Below are 15,171 nucleotides of genomic sequence, written 5' to 3' on the forward strand. Positions count from 1 at the left end.
GTGCAGTCATGTCATTTCAATTGATAATCTCTTTTTAAATATTTTTTATTTGCAATTTTTATAAATTGGTATATAATTGAATAGGCTATTATTAAGAAAGTGACTGATGTTGGGGTTTGTTTCTATATATAATTTGTATTGCTTGATTTATCATATATACAGTACAGGCCAAAAGTTTGGACACACACCTTCTCATTCAATGCGTTTTCTTTATTTTCATGACTATTTACATTGTAGATTCTCACTGAAGGCATCAAAACTATGAATGAACACATGTGGAATTATGTACTTAACAAAAAAGTGTGAAATAACTGAAAACATGTCTTGTATTTTAGATTCCTCAAAGTAACCACCCTTTGCTTACTAGAATATAAGACATGTTTTCAGTTATTTCACACTTTTTTGTTAAGTACATAATTCCACATGTGTTCATTAATAGTTTTGATGAATCTACAATGTAAATAGTCATGAAAATAAAGGAAACGCATTGAATGAGAAGGTGTGTCCAAACTTTTGGCCTGTACTGTATATATCCACTCGGCCTGTGAATCTGATAACTATGATTAATATTCAGTTAATTAAGTAATTTAAATTTATCAAATGCTGTAAATCAAACAAGTTATATTAGTAATATTTCACAGTTTAATGGAGCTAACACAGGGCTCGGTGCCGGAGGCGGGACTTCCGCTGCTCACTGCCGTGTCTGCTCTGTGATTGGCTGAAATATCAGCCACTCGGAAAAACGTTTTACAGAGGGAATTTTCAAATCGAGAAGAGGCGCTCGGTGGAGTTTAACAACACAAACAATGCAGAGACCAAAGTGAGTATTACCGTATTTTATGTTTAGCTCGACGAACAGCAAATAATCTGAGACTACGCTGTATGTTAAAACCAAACGTTTCATGCAACTTAACTGGTAGCGGCTGTTCTGTAGAAAAAGACTGTTCGCATATCGTTAGCTCGCCGTTTAACCAGCTAATGCTAACGCTAGTTCACTGTTGCCAACTGGCCTACGAGCTCAGCATTCACTTTACAGTTGATTACAGCTAATCTGTCACCAATTTATGTAATATATCTATGAAAGCGTTAAAAATGCTATCCAAATTTTCTGCTTGGTTTAAGGTTAAAGTGGCAAATTTCATGAACAATATATATTTGCTGATCGTGGTCGTCACCTGTGAATTGTCGTTGGCAGGTAACACCTGAGCTAATTTGGCTGTGTTAACGTTACTTAGCGATGACGTGAGTAAGTAAGAGTAAGTTAAACGAAAGAAGCGATTAGACGCATCACTAAATATTACACTATATGGCCAAAAGTATGAGGTAATTTCTGCAGCTGTCATACCTATGTAGCCATAGATTATGTATCGTTGACAGTCACTTTTGGTCTGCTTTGGTATATTTCCATAATCTGGCTTTGGGCCTTCATTAACAATTATAGGGAGATTCTATGTTAAAATATATAAATTCTTCCAACCTCTGGCTTCCTGCCACGAAGCCATAAACAAATATCTTTGAGTTTGGTTTGCAAGGGTTTGGATATTAATTGGGACCTCAGGCTGTGAACAAAAGTAATGTTCAGGTGTCCATTTATTGCGATGTAATTTACTTGAATTATCTGGGTTATTAATTAGTCATGTGTCTAATGAATATGATGTAGCATACTCTTTTTGTTTTTGACATTGATTTTGTATTATTTTATCACTTACAGCAAAGGGAAGACTCCTCGGAGACATGGCCAAAAAAAGGCATCCAACATTGACAAAGATCCTGTTGGAGTAAGTGGACACAGCTTACGTCTTTAAGCCCTCAAAAGAAAATAAAAAGAAATTTCGCTAAAACTGAATTTACATTGTGCTCTTGATTGATTCTTACAAACACAAGATATCAAACTTGTGAATTTGTGTTAGGAGAGATTTGATGTTCATCATAGGGTCATTGAGTGTTCAAGATGCATTCAAATCAGTTGTATACAAATGTATTCTTCCAGTTGGAATGACTTCATCACAGTAGGCCTCATCTATTGATTTATTTATTTAGGTATACTGTCGTATACGTCCACTTGGACGAGAAGATGAAGAATGTTGTGTTGAGATGATCAGCAGCTCCACGATTCAGCTCCATCCTCCCGATGGCCTCAAAGCAAACCGTAATGGGGAATACAAAGAGGTACTTGTGTAACAGTCCTCCTTGCTGATTTTGTTCAGTCAAGACCTGATATTTTCTTGGAGGTTGAATACACGACGATGATAAAAATTGCTCTTTTCTGTTGAGTGTCATTCGCATGTGCTCCTTGTTTATCTTTTAGACCCAGTACTCCTTTAAAAAAGTATTTGGTATTCATACTACTCAAATGGAGCTGTTTGAGGATGTTGCCAAGCCTCTGGTAGAGGACCTTATTCACTGTAAAAATGGTAAGTGAATTGTTTTTTGAGGTATGAAATGTGTAATGTGCACTGAAGAATCATATAAATTGACTGTGTCCTCTCAAATGTTGATCAGAAAAGGTGTTAAACAATTTCAATAATTGGTATATATATATATATATATATATATAATCACACATAAGTTTTGTCTGACCGACATTATATATAGTATATCAGCCATTATTTGTGATATGTGATATTCCTTGTTGGTAGGTCTGCTGTTTACGTATGGCGTTACTGGAAGTGGTAAGACCTTCACCATGACTGGCACACCTGGTGAAGGTGGACTCCTCCCCCGCTCTTTAGACATGCTCTTCAACAGCATCTGCCCCTTTCAGGCCAAAAGATTTGTATGTTTTTAATTAAAGTTCATTAAAGCATCTTAATGTGCATATTTTTAGAAAGTGATGGCTCATGCACTTGATTTTTTTAAATCTTCTTCAGGTGTTTAGACCAGATGACAAAAATGGGATGGAGATCCAGGGTCATGTTGATGCTCTCCTGGAGAGACAGAAACGAGACAGTCAGCAGTCGGTGCCCAAAACGACATCCTCCAGGTAGTCATGAGTAACTTAACTTTTTACCTTCTGTACTATTGAGGACTATGGAGTGACAAGTACATATTAAATTAGAGGAAACTCAATTTAAAACGACATGTTCATAGTTGTTAATCATCTTTCATTTATTTTGGTTTTAGGCAGAGGGCCGACCCAGAGATTGCGGATATGATCAGCTCAGAGGAGGCGTGTAAATCTGAGAGTGTGGATGAAGACTGCTGTTACAGCGTTTTTGTCTCCTACATCGAGATCTACAACAACTATATCTATGATCTCCTTGAAGATGCTCCGTTTGACCCAATCAGACCAAAGTAAGACAAAATATTTTGAATCAGTGCAGTCGATCATATTGGTGGGTTTTCTGTACAACACTTTTTTCCCAGGTTATTTCTGGTGCTTTTCATGTATGAGATTGCTCGGTCTACAAATGTATCCACACAATTACACGCTACAAATGATTAAGCAGTTGAGTCTTTCCATGCAAACTCACTGGGGACCGGCCGCTTCATGTCATAGATTTTTCTTGAAAAAGAAAAGTCTGTTGGAAAGTTCTATTAAATTCAAGATTTACTCCAAATATCTTTTTACCTTTATCAGTTTGGCCATCTGAGCTTAATTTATTCATTTTTGTATGTGTATTCAAAGTGTTACTGGTTTGGGTTAAAATTTGCATTGAACATCAAAGAAACCTTCAGGATAATTTGCAGCATGTATACATGGGAATAGTTGTTCAAATCAAATACGTTTTATACCTGAATGAGGAATCCTTTAAATTTCAAAAATGAAAAAAACATCTCAATCTCTAGCTTTTTTACTTTCTTGCAACCAAATTTTGATTCTGTGTAATATTATGTAAATTCTGTCACATCTAAAAGTTATGAGGTCCTGCTTAAACAATTGAGTGCCACAGATCTTGCAAAATATAATGTAGCTTCTGAGCTGAAAACTCTAGTTTTTAAAGATATTTTGATAGTTCACAAGAAGGATTATATTAATTGACTTGAATGTTTTTTTTTAATTAAGTATTAATATTCCTTGCCGATACATAAAACACATGTTGCTTATCATCATTAGAGTTTTTAACACTGCAAGAACAATAAAAGAAAAATACTACAGTATTTGTAGTAGATATGTAGCAGTTTTCACACGATTTTCCTTCTCAATAAATCCATGACATGAACTGTGAGGTCTAGGAGAGTTGGTCTGGAAGGACCTAGTTGTGTAACGATGTATGTCTGCATTACAACAACTTTGACTGTTAATTTACCATACCTGCCCAATAAGTTCATTGAGACACTTACTTTGTGTTGACACATGCACTGTTTTTGTTAGGTGGCTCGCTGGAGGCACGCCTGTACGGAACAATGAGTTCATGTATGTGGCCAGTGACCGTACATTCCACAGTACTCTGTTTATTCTTTAGCTGCTGTCAAGTAGATCATCAGTACATTTTCATCCCATTAATCCAAAGCCCTGTAAACAGCACAGGTGTAGCTTTCTAGCTTTGTGTCATTTTGGTGGCTGTTTTCAATGAGGATTGGCTCCCTGCTGTTGCTTTTAGTGTGGAGACATGTAACTTCCCTGAATGGCTATAGCTTCTGTGCAAACCCAGTGTGCATGTGTCTGTACCCCTGAATGTGTCTCCCTAGAAACAGGTATTTTATTTTAACCTTGACACTAACATCAAGTATTTGTCATTTTAGCTTTTGTTTCTTGTCTTACTAAAGCAACACATCACTCTGTCACATTATGTTGATTCTTTTCATGACCTTGTTTCAGACCGCCTCAATCCAAGATTCTCCGTGAAGATCAGAATCATAACATGTATGTGGCCGGCTGCACAGAAGTTGAGGTCAAATCTAAAGAGGAGGCTTTTGAAGTCTTCTGGAAGGGTGAGTGGTGATTATTCACGTTCTTGTGTTACCTTACCATGCAGACCATACCATACCTTAGTTTGGGTTTTAAATAAACAACCCCAATTCCAAAAAAGCTGGGCCGCTGTTTAAAACATTAATAAAAAAGGAATGCAAAAAATTCAGATGTAGTGTATGTTTTACAACAAAAAAAGTTTCCCAGTTTGAGTATCCGATATCTTGATACTGGTACTGCTGATGGAGTTAAAGCTTCCAGTGGCCATTGTCTGCATTCATTTTCAGTTTACAAATCAAATCAGCAGGAATAATTGAAAACTAAGAATATGTGAACTTAATAGAGAAACGATTTAACCTTTGTTTGTTACACTTGTTGTTAATGTCAGCCTTTGCATTAATGATGCTTTGCTGTGTCTCCAGGACAAAAGAAAAGGAGGATAGCAAACACAGAACTGAACCGTGAATCCAGTCGCTCCCACAGTGTGTTCACAGTGAAGCTGGCTCAGGCACCACTTGATGCTGATGGGGACCACATTCTACAGGTGTCATGCAGTGCCAGTTACATATTGAAAAATGTTTTTTTTTTTACCTATATAAATTATATTTTGTTATGTTTTTCTTTGACAAATGTTTATTCAAAGAGCTAATGAATGAATCTCTTACGGTTTTTCAAAGTCCCAGTGTAATGAAAGTTAGAGCCTCTTTAGCATCTGTGCTGGGGCATATTTCCTAGGGAAACAGAATATTTGAGTTTTGTACATTTACAATGGAGTAAATCGAATTCGTAGCTTTCAATTGGACCTCTGAAAAGTTAAAATTTAGCATGATACAGAGCTACAGACACGCATCCTCACCAGTTGTTGGATCATGAGGAGAATGAAGGAGAAATGAAAGGGAAACCTTGCCTATTTTCAACCAGCTCTGCTTTGCTTTTCAATTTCACTGGGACAAGTATATTAACGGTTCCAGTTGATATTTGGTTTGGCGATGCTAACAGCTTGTTGTTAAATTGCAGGACAAAAACCAGGTGAACGTAAGTCAGCTGTGTCTGGTCGACCTTGCAGGCAGTGAGCGCACCAGCAGAACCAGAGCAGAGGGAAACCGTCTCCGTGAAGCAGGTCAGTCCAGTCCTTAGTGACTGTGGGCTTCTGTATGGGGCGATTAAAAAGGCTTTTTCTGTGTAACTGCAGACTTTTAGTCTTCAGTAATGTTTGTTCAGACACAAAATGCCTCTCATATTGTCTGATTTACAGGTAATATTAACCAGTCCTTGATGACACTGCGCACATGCATGGAAGTCCTGCGTGAAAACCAGATGTGTGGAATGAATAAGGTTAGTAATTTTTAAATGTCTTATCATTTTATTTAACTATTGCTTTGCTTTATTTCTGTGTAGAGTTATACAATATTAATACATGTTGTTATAATTGGTAATTGTCCAGTGCTACAGCTTCACTGAGCCTTAACTTTCTTCCAGATGGTGCCATACAGGGACTCTAAAGTTACACACCTGTTTAAAAACTACTTTGATGGAGAAGGAAAAGTCAAAATGATCGTCTGTGTCAACCCAAAGGCTGACGATTATGACGAAACTATGGTAAAACATCACATTTGTTGTTGCAGAATGGCTTGAATGTAAAATCTTGTGTATCTCTAATGGTATTCTGTTGTATGTTCTGCAGCTGGTGATGCGCTTCGCAGAGATGACGCAGGAGGTGGAGGTGGCGCGGCCTGTTGACCGGCCAATCTGTGGCCTCGCTGCAGGACGCAGACACAGAAACCAGGTCTTCAAAGATGAGCTGTCACGTCGCCTGGAAGAGCAAGGGGGTCCCAGTGACGCCGGTAAATCACCCTCACATCTGTAGTACTAGCTCATTGTTCAGCTGTTTTATTATTCATTTTCAACAAATGATTTCTTATTCAAACGGCAGATGACCCAGCTCTGCTGAACCACCTATTGGAAAGCCTTCCAGCCATTCCTCGTTGTGAGCTGGTGGACCCAGCTGATGATCAGACGTTGCCCCGCCTGATCGAGGTCCTGGAGAGGAGGCATCGTGTCCGTCAGATGATGGCAGATCAGTTCAACAAAACTGGTTAGGCTGATTTTCTACATCTAAAATAATCTTCTGGTTTTTAAAACCTACTTCATTTCTGATTTTAGAAAGTAGGGTTGTCACGATACTAAATTTTTCAACTCAATACAGATACTCAGGAAAATACTCAATACTTGATAGCATTTTCGATACCACAAGGATAGAAAAGACACCAAATTTTATAAATATTTTTATTAACAAGAAAAATGCAACATGTAAAAATTAACAGAACCACAGGTTAAATATTTATAATAAAAAAACGGTTGTGCAAAAAGAAACTGCAACTATGATAACAAGCTTCAGGTCTGAGGTAGTGCAAAAAAATAAATAAATACAATAACAATTAGAACAATATTTTCGGCTATGTGTGTCGATGTTTGGTTGCTGGTCGACTTTTCTCTGCTTCATTCTGGGACTTTAAGAGAGAAAACACTTTTCAGTCACCAACATTTATGTAAACATATTAACTATGCTTATGTATACTGACACTGTGTCAATTAATGTCGATACTTTTGAAAATGAGTATCGTATCCGGATACAACGTTTTAGTATCGATCCTTTTTTGAGTATCAATACTTTTGACAACCCTATTAGAAAGCAACATTTATTAAAACTCTGGCTGATTCAGATTGGTAGATGACCCCCTATTCTAGGTTACTGACTTGACTAAATTGGGATGAGCGATTTGGTCCGGTGGTTTAAATGTAAAGCTTGCATTAATGTTTTCTTTACTCTACAGCCAGTACACTGAAGTCCATGCTTCAGCAGTTTGACAATCAGCTCAGTGCAAAGGAGACGTTCTTCCATGATCAACGAAGCAAACTGGGCGAAAAAGAAAAAGTCATCAACAACCAGAAGACAGAGCTCGAAAGATTAGAGAAAAAATCCAAAATGCTTGAATACAAGGTATGTCCATCACTTGGAAAACTATCTAACTCTACTCTTCTACATTTGTTTATCAACATTTAAACAGACAAAAGTAAGTATGAAATCACTTGTTTTTTAAGAAAGCTTGTATTTGCTTTTTTGGCTTTTTTTTCTCTTCAGATCGATATCCTGCAGAAGACGACAGACATGTATGAGCAGGACAAACGCTCACTTCAGCACGAGCTGGAGACTCGGGAGCAGCGGCTCCAAAGAGAGCTATCAGAGAGGAGGCGCATGGAGCAGCGCATGCAGGGCATGGTGACAGACGCAAAACATAAGTGGGAGAAGGAGTGTGTAAGTGGAGTTATTTACAGTAGTCTTACTACTTTGTGCTTTGTTTTTTAAAGTTGCGCCCATACTCTAAATCAAGTAAAAGAAGCAGCACCAAAATATTGTACAATTACTGTTCTTTACACAAAAAAATAGAATGCTGAATGGGATGTAGGATACAAAAGCCAAAATACATTTTATAAAGTATTATTATACCTTTTCCCACATAAATATTGCTGTGTATTATAATACTTCCTACTTTATATATATATATATATATATATATATATATATATATATATATATATATATATATATATAAAATTATCTATATTTATATATTATATTATATTATATTATATATTTATATATATTATATATGTCATTTAAATTGTGCATACAGTAAAAAGCAAAAGCTGTAGCAGATTTTAGTAGAAGTATATCACATTGTTTTGCTCCTCAAACCTTTAGCAGGTTAAATTCAGACACTATCTGGGGTGCAAGGAATTTGTGGCTGATAAAAATGTCAACTCGATGTTCATTTAGAAACAAGGGATTTGAGCCATATTGCGTAAAGTAATGAGCTGTTCTTTGAATTGTTTCCCGTTGGTGTTTTCTAATTAGGAGAGGAGAGTGAATGCCAAGCAGCTGGAGATGCAGAACAAGTTGTGGGTGAAGGATGAAAAGTTGAAGCAGCTCAAGGCCATAGTGACGGAGAGCAGCAGCGGCGCTGGTGGTAGTGGTGGTGGGTTTCCCACTGAGCGTCCAGAGAAGCCTGAAAGACCATCGAGGGAGAGAGATCGCCAGAAGAGGTCCGCCTCCCCAACACCTCTTCATGTGAGTTTTTTTACTCCGTCACCTTTTCCATCAGTGTGCACTTAATCACTCTCTTATTGATTTGATGTGAAATTTTTGCATGTTACTAATTATTATGAACATCTTGAAAATTTATTTTAAGATTTATATGCTTTCTGTACACAGCAGCTTCTTCTCTGAATCACCCTGTTTTTGTGTTCATCTGAAGCCCCTAACATCCACAATGCTTGGCTCCCTTTCCGCATCACTTTTCCAGGACCAAACTCCTTACCACCAAAGTCGAGCCAATGTTAGGGCAGTTCAGGACCCTTACCCTACTTCCACCTCCCCTTCCTCCTCCACCTCCTCCTTCACCTCAGCCTATCCCTCAGTAGCCTCCTGCATCTCTGATTGGGAGAACAGGTTACCTGTAGACTCAAGCAGCCAAGCTAGGCACCCTGGGACTCCCCAGTGCAGGAGCCGGACTCCCGCTCCATCTTACGGCACCAGCAGCGTGGGTCGCAGGAGAGGCCATCGCTGGGTGGCAGACACTGAGGTCTATGGGCTAGACCTAGAGGCAGGCACAAGGGTCAGTGTGTGTGTTAGAGCCTAGATGTTCTCGATGTGTTAAGTTTTTCTCTGTGAGTCTGTAGTTTAAGCCTTGCTTTAGTGTAGAGCTGCACCCGTAGATGTTTGCTTGTTTAGAAATGCATCCAATAGAAGCGCTGCACCAGTTGTAGGCTGATGCAGAGGCAGACTGTTCTGTCATGCTTGTAATTTCTCTTGACTTGCATCTTCCGCCTCTGTAGTAGCAGTAGTGATATCATGTTTGTAGTGTTTGAAGAACGTTCTGTTGCTTGTTGCCATCTGCTCTTTGCAATTGCTTCTTGTGCTGTATCATCAAGCACTTCTAGAACGCCACTTAAAATGACAAAAACAGATTATCACCACTAGGAAAAACACACACACAAATACCTGTTTAGCCAAGAAAAGGCTTTCATGTAACTATCTCACACAATTTCAAAGACATGCATAGAGTTGCATGTTTACTTACCAGGTTTTCATAAAAATTAAAGCAAACATTGTTATTGGATTCTTTGAAGGCACAAAGAGTGTAGTAATGATGTTTAAATACAATTCATAAAGTCTTTCACAAAACATTCCAACGATAAAGCTAACACAATGAAAAGTATAGAGACTTGTACAAAAAGAATCCCTCTCAATCATCAGTTATGACCCACTAGATGTGTGTGTGTGTGTGTGTGTGTGTGGTGGTGTCTGTATCTGCAGAGATTTTACCCTTTACCTTTATTTTCTCTTTTCTTTTCATTCTGTGGTTGAGGCGTTTCTAGGCATGACACCGTAACCTCTGACTTGGAAGCTTAGGAAGCTTCATGAAATTCTCCTGTCTGGACACAAGTACTTTGCCTGTTAGCTAGCTACACTTAAGATTGCTCAACTCAGACGAAGAGGGGCCAGCTTTAAATGTTGTGTTTATAAACAACAGAAAATACTATTCAATTTGCCTTTTAACATACAACTGTAATGTTGGGGCTTGGTTGGCCTCTGTCTACAGTGATTTGATGTGGCACTCAACACTGAAAGTAATCAGTGTTGATCTTGCACAACAACATCTTGGGTGTTCCACTTTTATCAATTGCGATAATCAAAAAATCTGGCCAGGTACTGTCCATCTGGTGCTCATTTTCATGTCTTTGTGGGATTGAAACACATTGCCGAGGTTTTGGATGCCTGCATGTACAAATGTACTACAACTTTACTTGACTTAATGGATTGGAGTTAGAAATGGTGTGACTGTGCACATGTGGACCAAAGCAACAAATTGAAACCTGCAGTTCTACACAGAGACTTTTGGCTTCTTCACTAAATGCACACATGTGCAACTGTTTGGTCTTTCAGTCACAGTCTGAGTCAGGCTTTTTATTTGCTTTTGTATTGTCAAATGAGCGTTTTGCCTCACCAGGTTCCAGATTTCTGAATTGCTGCCAACATCTCAAATAATGAATGATTAATGAAGTGAAACGAAACAATTCAAGCAATTCAGTCTGATTATCATGCAGACTTTAACCACTTCCACGTAGAGAAGTAATCTTCTATCCACAGTGGACCAAACAAAATAACAGCGGGTTCCTCACTGACCTGCTCTAGCCTGGGTATACCCATACTGCCTTGCGTGCTCGATTTCATTTCGAACCTGCAGACAGTCTGGAATCTATGGCCGTTTCTTAGCCCTGTTTTAGGGATCCAATCACAGAACGGGGAGGGACGGCAAGACAATGACGCGTACTACTCGACAGATGGAAGCTTGTAGTTTTCTTACAGATCCAACATGCCTGCAGCAGATGCAAAGCTCTCTTTGGATCTAGCTGTAGACAGTGTTCTAGATAGTTTAGAGCCAAAGTTTATTTTAAAAGAAGAACAATGTTTGACTTTACACTCCTGTCTCACCAAGAAAAAGGATGTTTTAGCCTTGCTTCCGACAGGATTTGGCAAAAGCCTAATCTACCAACTAGCCCTGCTACCGCTCGCTGCTGTAACGCCGCTGATCTCGCAACAAGCCGGGGGACAGTGGAGCCACCCAGAGACCCGCAACAGCTTGTCTATTGCCCATAAAAATCAGTGGATGTGTGTGGCTGAATGACATGAGGGGGAAATGAGGCGTAAAAATAAATAATCTTGCAGAAAGCGAGAACTGGAGAAGCAAAGCAGCAAGCAACACTCTCAGACACACCAACACCAACACTGCTGGTAGACTGTGAGCAGCCAGAGCCAGACCATGCTGCAGAAAAACGTTGCAGAAGCAGAATTTAGCATTTTTGTCTCAAAGTAGAGATGGGCTAGTCTAGCTATGTAAACATCAATTTCTGTCACTCTACATATGTCATCTGGTATAACTGATACGATTGGCTAAGAGCCAATCCTACTGATGCTTATGACAGACATTCGTAGCGCCTAATAATTGGCTCTGGCGGATCGTAAACCACGCCTCCTCTACAGAGAAATGAATAGCTCGTTTCCATATTTGTGATATAGTCTGGCGTTAGCCAGGCTAGACCTGCTCTGTTTGTTGGGACCAAAACACAATCCTCATTATAATAGTCTTATGTCCAAGTCTTCACTCTATCAGTTGCCATTTTATAACAAATTGATGCCCCCTGTGTCTTAGAATACCTTCATCTTTAACCTGCAAACCACAAGTGTATTCTGTTTTTCTGTTGTAAAATTGTCACTACTATTACTCTGCTTTGCATGTTAATTCTTTCACTATATTTTAGTTTCCTTATGAAAATATGTATTACTGGAAGGCCGGGATATTGTCTGTTTGGGATTTTGGATTTCCCCCTGAAATATAAAAATATTCTCTCTAGTTGGACATGCCCTGCCCCTCTTGGACTTCCAGTAGCACATTTATTTTCAACACAAACTAACACCCTCTAACCAACGACCTTCATTACTAACCCCGACAAACTTTCAATGGTCCCTGCTGGTGTCACATGTGGATAACTTCCTGGTTTCATCTTTCTCACGCTGGGAACACTAGGCGGCCCCTCCGGTTCATCCGAGGCACAGGCGCTCTCACTCTGCGGGTGGAGAGAAATGGGTAGACCACAAACCACTCTCTAATTTGGACCTAGACACTGTCATGCAGCCAATCATACCCAATGCAATCAAGGTGTCAACCCCGAACGAGAAAGCTCTGTCTAAATGCCACAAGTACGTGCTTAGACATCAAGAGCTTGCCTCAGACAGGGAGATCGAGACCAAATTGATTAAGGTAAAATTACTTAATTGCTTAATTTGAGGCTTCAGATTATTTCATAATTTGCATGACTTTGACTTAATCACCATCGGTTTGATTTTGTACTACTGGGACACTGCTTCGAGTTACCTGTATTCTCTTTTAAGCCTTTTGTGTGAAATTTTTTTTTTCTCATATTTTCCTCAGGGAAATGTTTTTAAGACCAGAGCCGGTGGACAAGCTGTGCAGTTCACTGACATTGAGACATTAAGACAAGACTGCCCAACAAGGTACAGTACTTGTCCAAGTACTACAGGTTGTGATATTTTTGTGTATATGTGCAGAGCAATGTGACATTATTAATTATACAGTAACAGTGTAAATGTATTGTTGGCATCAAAATTCAGAATAAGCATCTATTTACAAAGATCCATGCGGTTGATCATGAAAGACGTCTATAAATAAACAATATTCTCTGTACAGTTTGAATTGAATATATGTCAATAAAGGTTAGCAACGCATCACGTTGTGTTTTTTCAGGTTTTACACAGCATCTCAACCTTTTTTAAATCAATAATTTCAATACATTCAAAAGAAATGCAGCTGCCAGGTTTTGCTTATAGATTAAAACAGGAGTATTGAAATTAAAACAAGCCAAAAGCACTGTTGCACAATGCAAGAATGTATTTTCTTTTTTTAATTTCACATAAAAACTAATTTTGATACCAAAACCTGTAACAGAAATATTTATTAGGTATTATTTAATCAAAGATTCAGTGGCATGGATAAAACTGGAAATGAAAGATCTGTAAGTAAACAGTTAAAATGTCATTAAGCTCATATTAACAGGTTTTAAAGTCACTAATTCAAATGCATTATTTTTAAGTTTTTAGTTCTCACAAATAAAATGTCAACAGATTCTGATTACATCAATTGTGGGTTGTTGGGTTTAATTAACTTCTAATTATTTCAATGTTTTGTTTCAGTCGCAAGAGGCGATCAGGGTCTGGAGAAGGACCAGCTCAAATTGAGGACATGGAAAACAGAGTAAGCTCTTAATTGATTAAGTTGATCTGACTACAATTTTTTCTGGTAATTTTACTGTGCAAGTAAACATACCATTTAATTTTTTTTCTACACATCCTCAGGTACCGTCTTTTAGGCAGTGTTTTTTTTTTTTTTTTTCAATGAAAATTCTTAAATTTTATTATGAATTGGATCTTTTCTGTATGAAGATATCCTAAATTATGTGTCAACTCTGTTCCACCCTTTCCTCCTTTTAGCCTCCAGTACCAAGCACAAGTTCAAGTTATGGATATCAAAAGTAAGACCATAAAAGTTTGTGTTTATGTCTACAGTTTACATTGTTGCATAACATTCCAGCTGTGGCATAGGACTTAAATGGAAGTTATTAAGGTTTTTACTTTTTTGTTTTCTTTCTTCCAGACGCAGAAAGCCTTGAGGTGCTGTGAATATGAAGGAACTTTTTTTGTCTTCTTGAAAACATGCAAGATTCTGCCGGACTGTCGGGACAGTGAAGGGACCACCATGTGAAACTATGCAGCTTTTTGAGAGTTGGGGCATTTTTTCTGTTATGACTGATCTTATTATAAATGATTAGTGTGCAATTCTAGTTTAATCACAGCCCAAATGACATTGATTTAACAATGTAGAACATTTCTATTCACATATGCTGGATTAGTTTTTTCCTTTTTTGAATGCTGGATTTATTACTTCTTAAAGACATGGACTTACTAAATAGCTCAAAATGATAAATGTTTTAATACTTAATATTTTCACTGCCTTTTTACTGCTACCCAAAGACTAGAATATTTGAGCCTTTGAACAATAGAAATGTGTATTTTTTTTACTTTTATAGTCCTTGCTTGCTTTTTTCCAATCATTATTCATTTATTGGATGTTACACTACAGTATATTGCTGATTGCAAAAAACAGAACAGTTGTTTTAGAATTAGTTTAGGCCTGTAAATACCTCCCTCATTAGGCTTTGCTGAAATCAATTTCTGACGAACTGTAAATAGGTATTATGAAGCTTTTTTTCCTCTGTTGAAATAGGTGATGTGTTGCACACTACCCCTTTTGCTGGCATTAAATTAATTCAAATACACACAAACAAGTGTCCCCGTGATGATTTCTTCATCTGTGTCTCCATTATTTCAGCCTCAAACATCCAAACAGCACTTTTTATTTATTTTTACAAAGTGAGTAGAAGAAAACAAGGCTACACTAAATAAATGCTACAGGGTTTGTACAAAGTCTAGAATATTAGCAAAATGTTTAATTTTAACCTTTATGTATTCAAGGTTGTGAATATGCTTGATTTTTTTTTTTTTTCTTTCTAACATAATCCAGAGTTTTCAACCATGCATTCCCTTGGGTAATTATTAATTAAATCATGATCAAAGCATACAAAGTTAGCATGAACAGCTGGTAAAATATACAAATTGTCAA

General features: G+C 37.8%; 1 protein-coding gene across 3 annotated transcripts; it reads left to right on the forward strand.

Annotated features, from left to right (window-relative positions):
* The first annotated feature begins 757 nt into the window (after positions 1 to 757).
* LOC131982432 (kinesin-like protein KIF23) lies at positions 758 to 14,836 on the forward strand. Of its 3 annotated transcripts, none has more exons than XM_059347041.1 (22): positions 758 to 820; positions 1,712 to 1,778; positions 2,041 to 2,169; positions 2,309 to 2,414; positions 2,640 to 2,776; positions 2,871 to 2,983; positions 3,124 to 3,294; positions 4,763 to 4,875; positions 5,275 to 5,396; positions 5,870 to 5,972; positions 6,108 to 6,187; positions 6,332 to 6,451; positions 6,537 to 6,696; positions 6,786 to 6,947; positions 7,687 to 7,853; positions 7,995 to 8,168; positions 8,769 to 8,981; positions 9,217 to 9,528; positions 12,907 to 12,989; positions 13,686 to 13,746; positions 13,983 to 14,023; positions 14,146 to 14,836. In XM_059347041.1, exons 1-22 carry the CDS (start codon positions 807 to 809, stop codon positions 14,159 to 14,161), a joined length of 2,664 nt encoding a protein of 887 aa, XP_059203024.1. In that variant the 5' UTR covers positions 758 to 806; the 3' UTR covers positions 14,162 to 14,836. The 3 variants fall into 3 exon arrangements, with proteins under 3 accessions (XP_059203024.1, XP_059203025.1, XP_059203026.1); XM_059347042.1 differs by lacking the exon at positions 9,217 to 9,528 and adding an exon at positions 12,502 to 12,735; XM_059347043.1 differs by lacking the exon at positions 9,217 to 9,528.
* The last annotated feature ends 335 nt before the right edge of the window (positions 14,837 to 15,171 follow it).

This window comes from Centropristis striata, chromosome 2 (genome assembly GCF_030273125.1).
Source record: "Centropristis striata isolate RG_2023a ecotype Rhode Island chromosome 2, C.striata_1.0, whole genome shotgun sequence".
Taxonomy (NCBI): Eukaryota; Metazoa; Chordata; class Actinopteri; order Perciformes; family Serranidae; genus Centropristis; species Centropristis striata.

What these genes read in the sequence shown, in the direction of transcription:
- LOC131982432 (XM_059347041.1), top strand. An exon ending in AGGGGGTCCCAGTGACGCCG is followed by an intron (nt 6,697 to 6,785) that starts GTAAATCACCCT and finishes TTCAAACGGCAG; the next exon opens with ATGACCCAGCTCTGCTGAAC. An exon ending in CCTCCCCAACACCTCTTCAT is followed by an intron (nt 8,982 to 9,216) that starts GTGAGTTTTTTT and finishes TCACTTTTCCAG; the next exon opens with GACCAAACTCCTTACCACCA.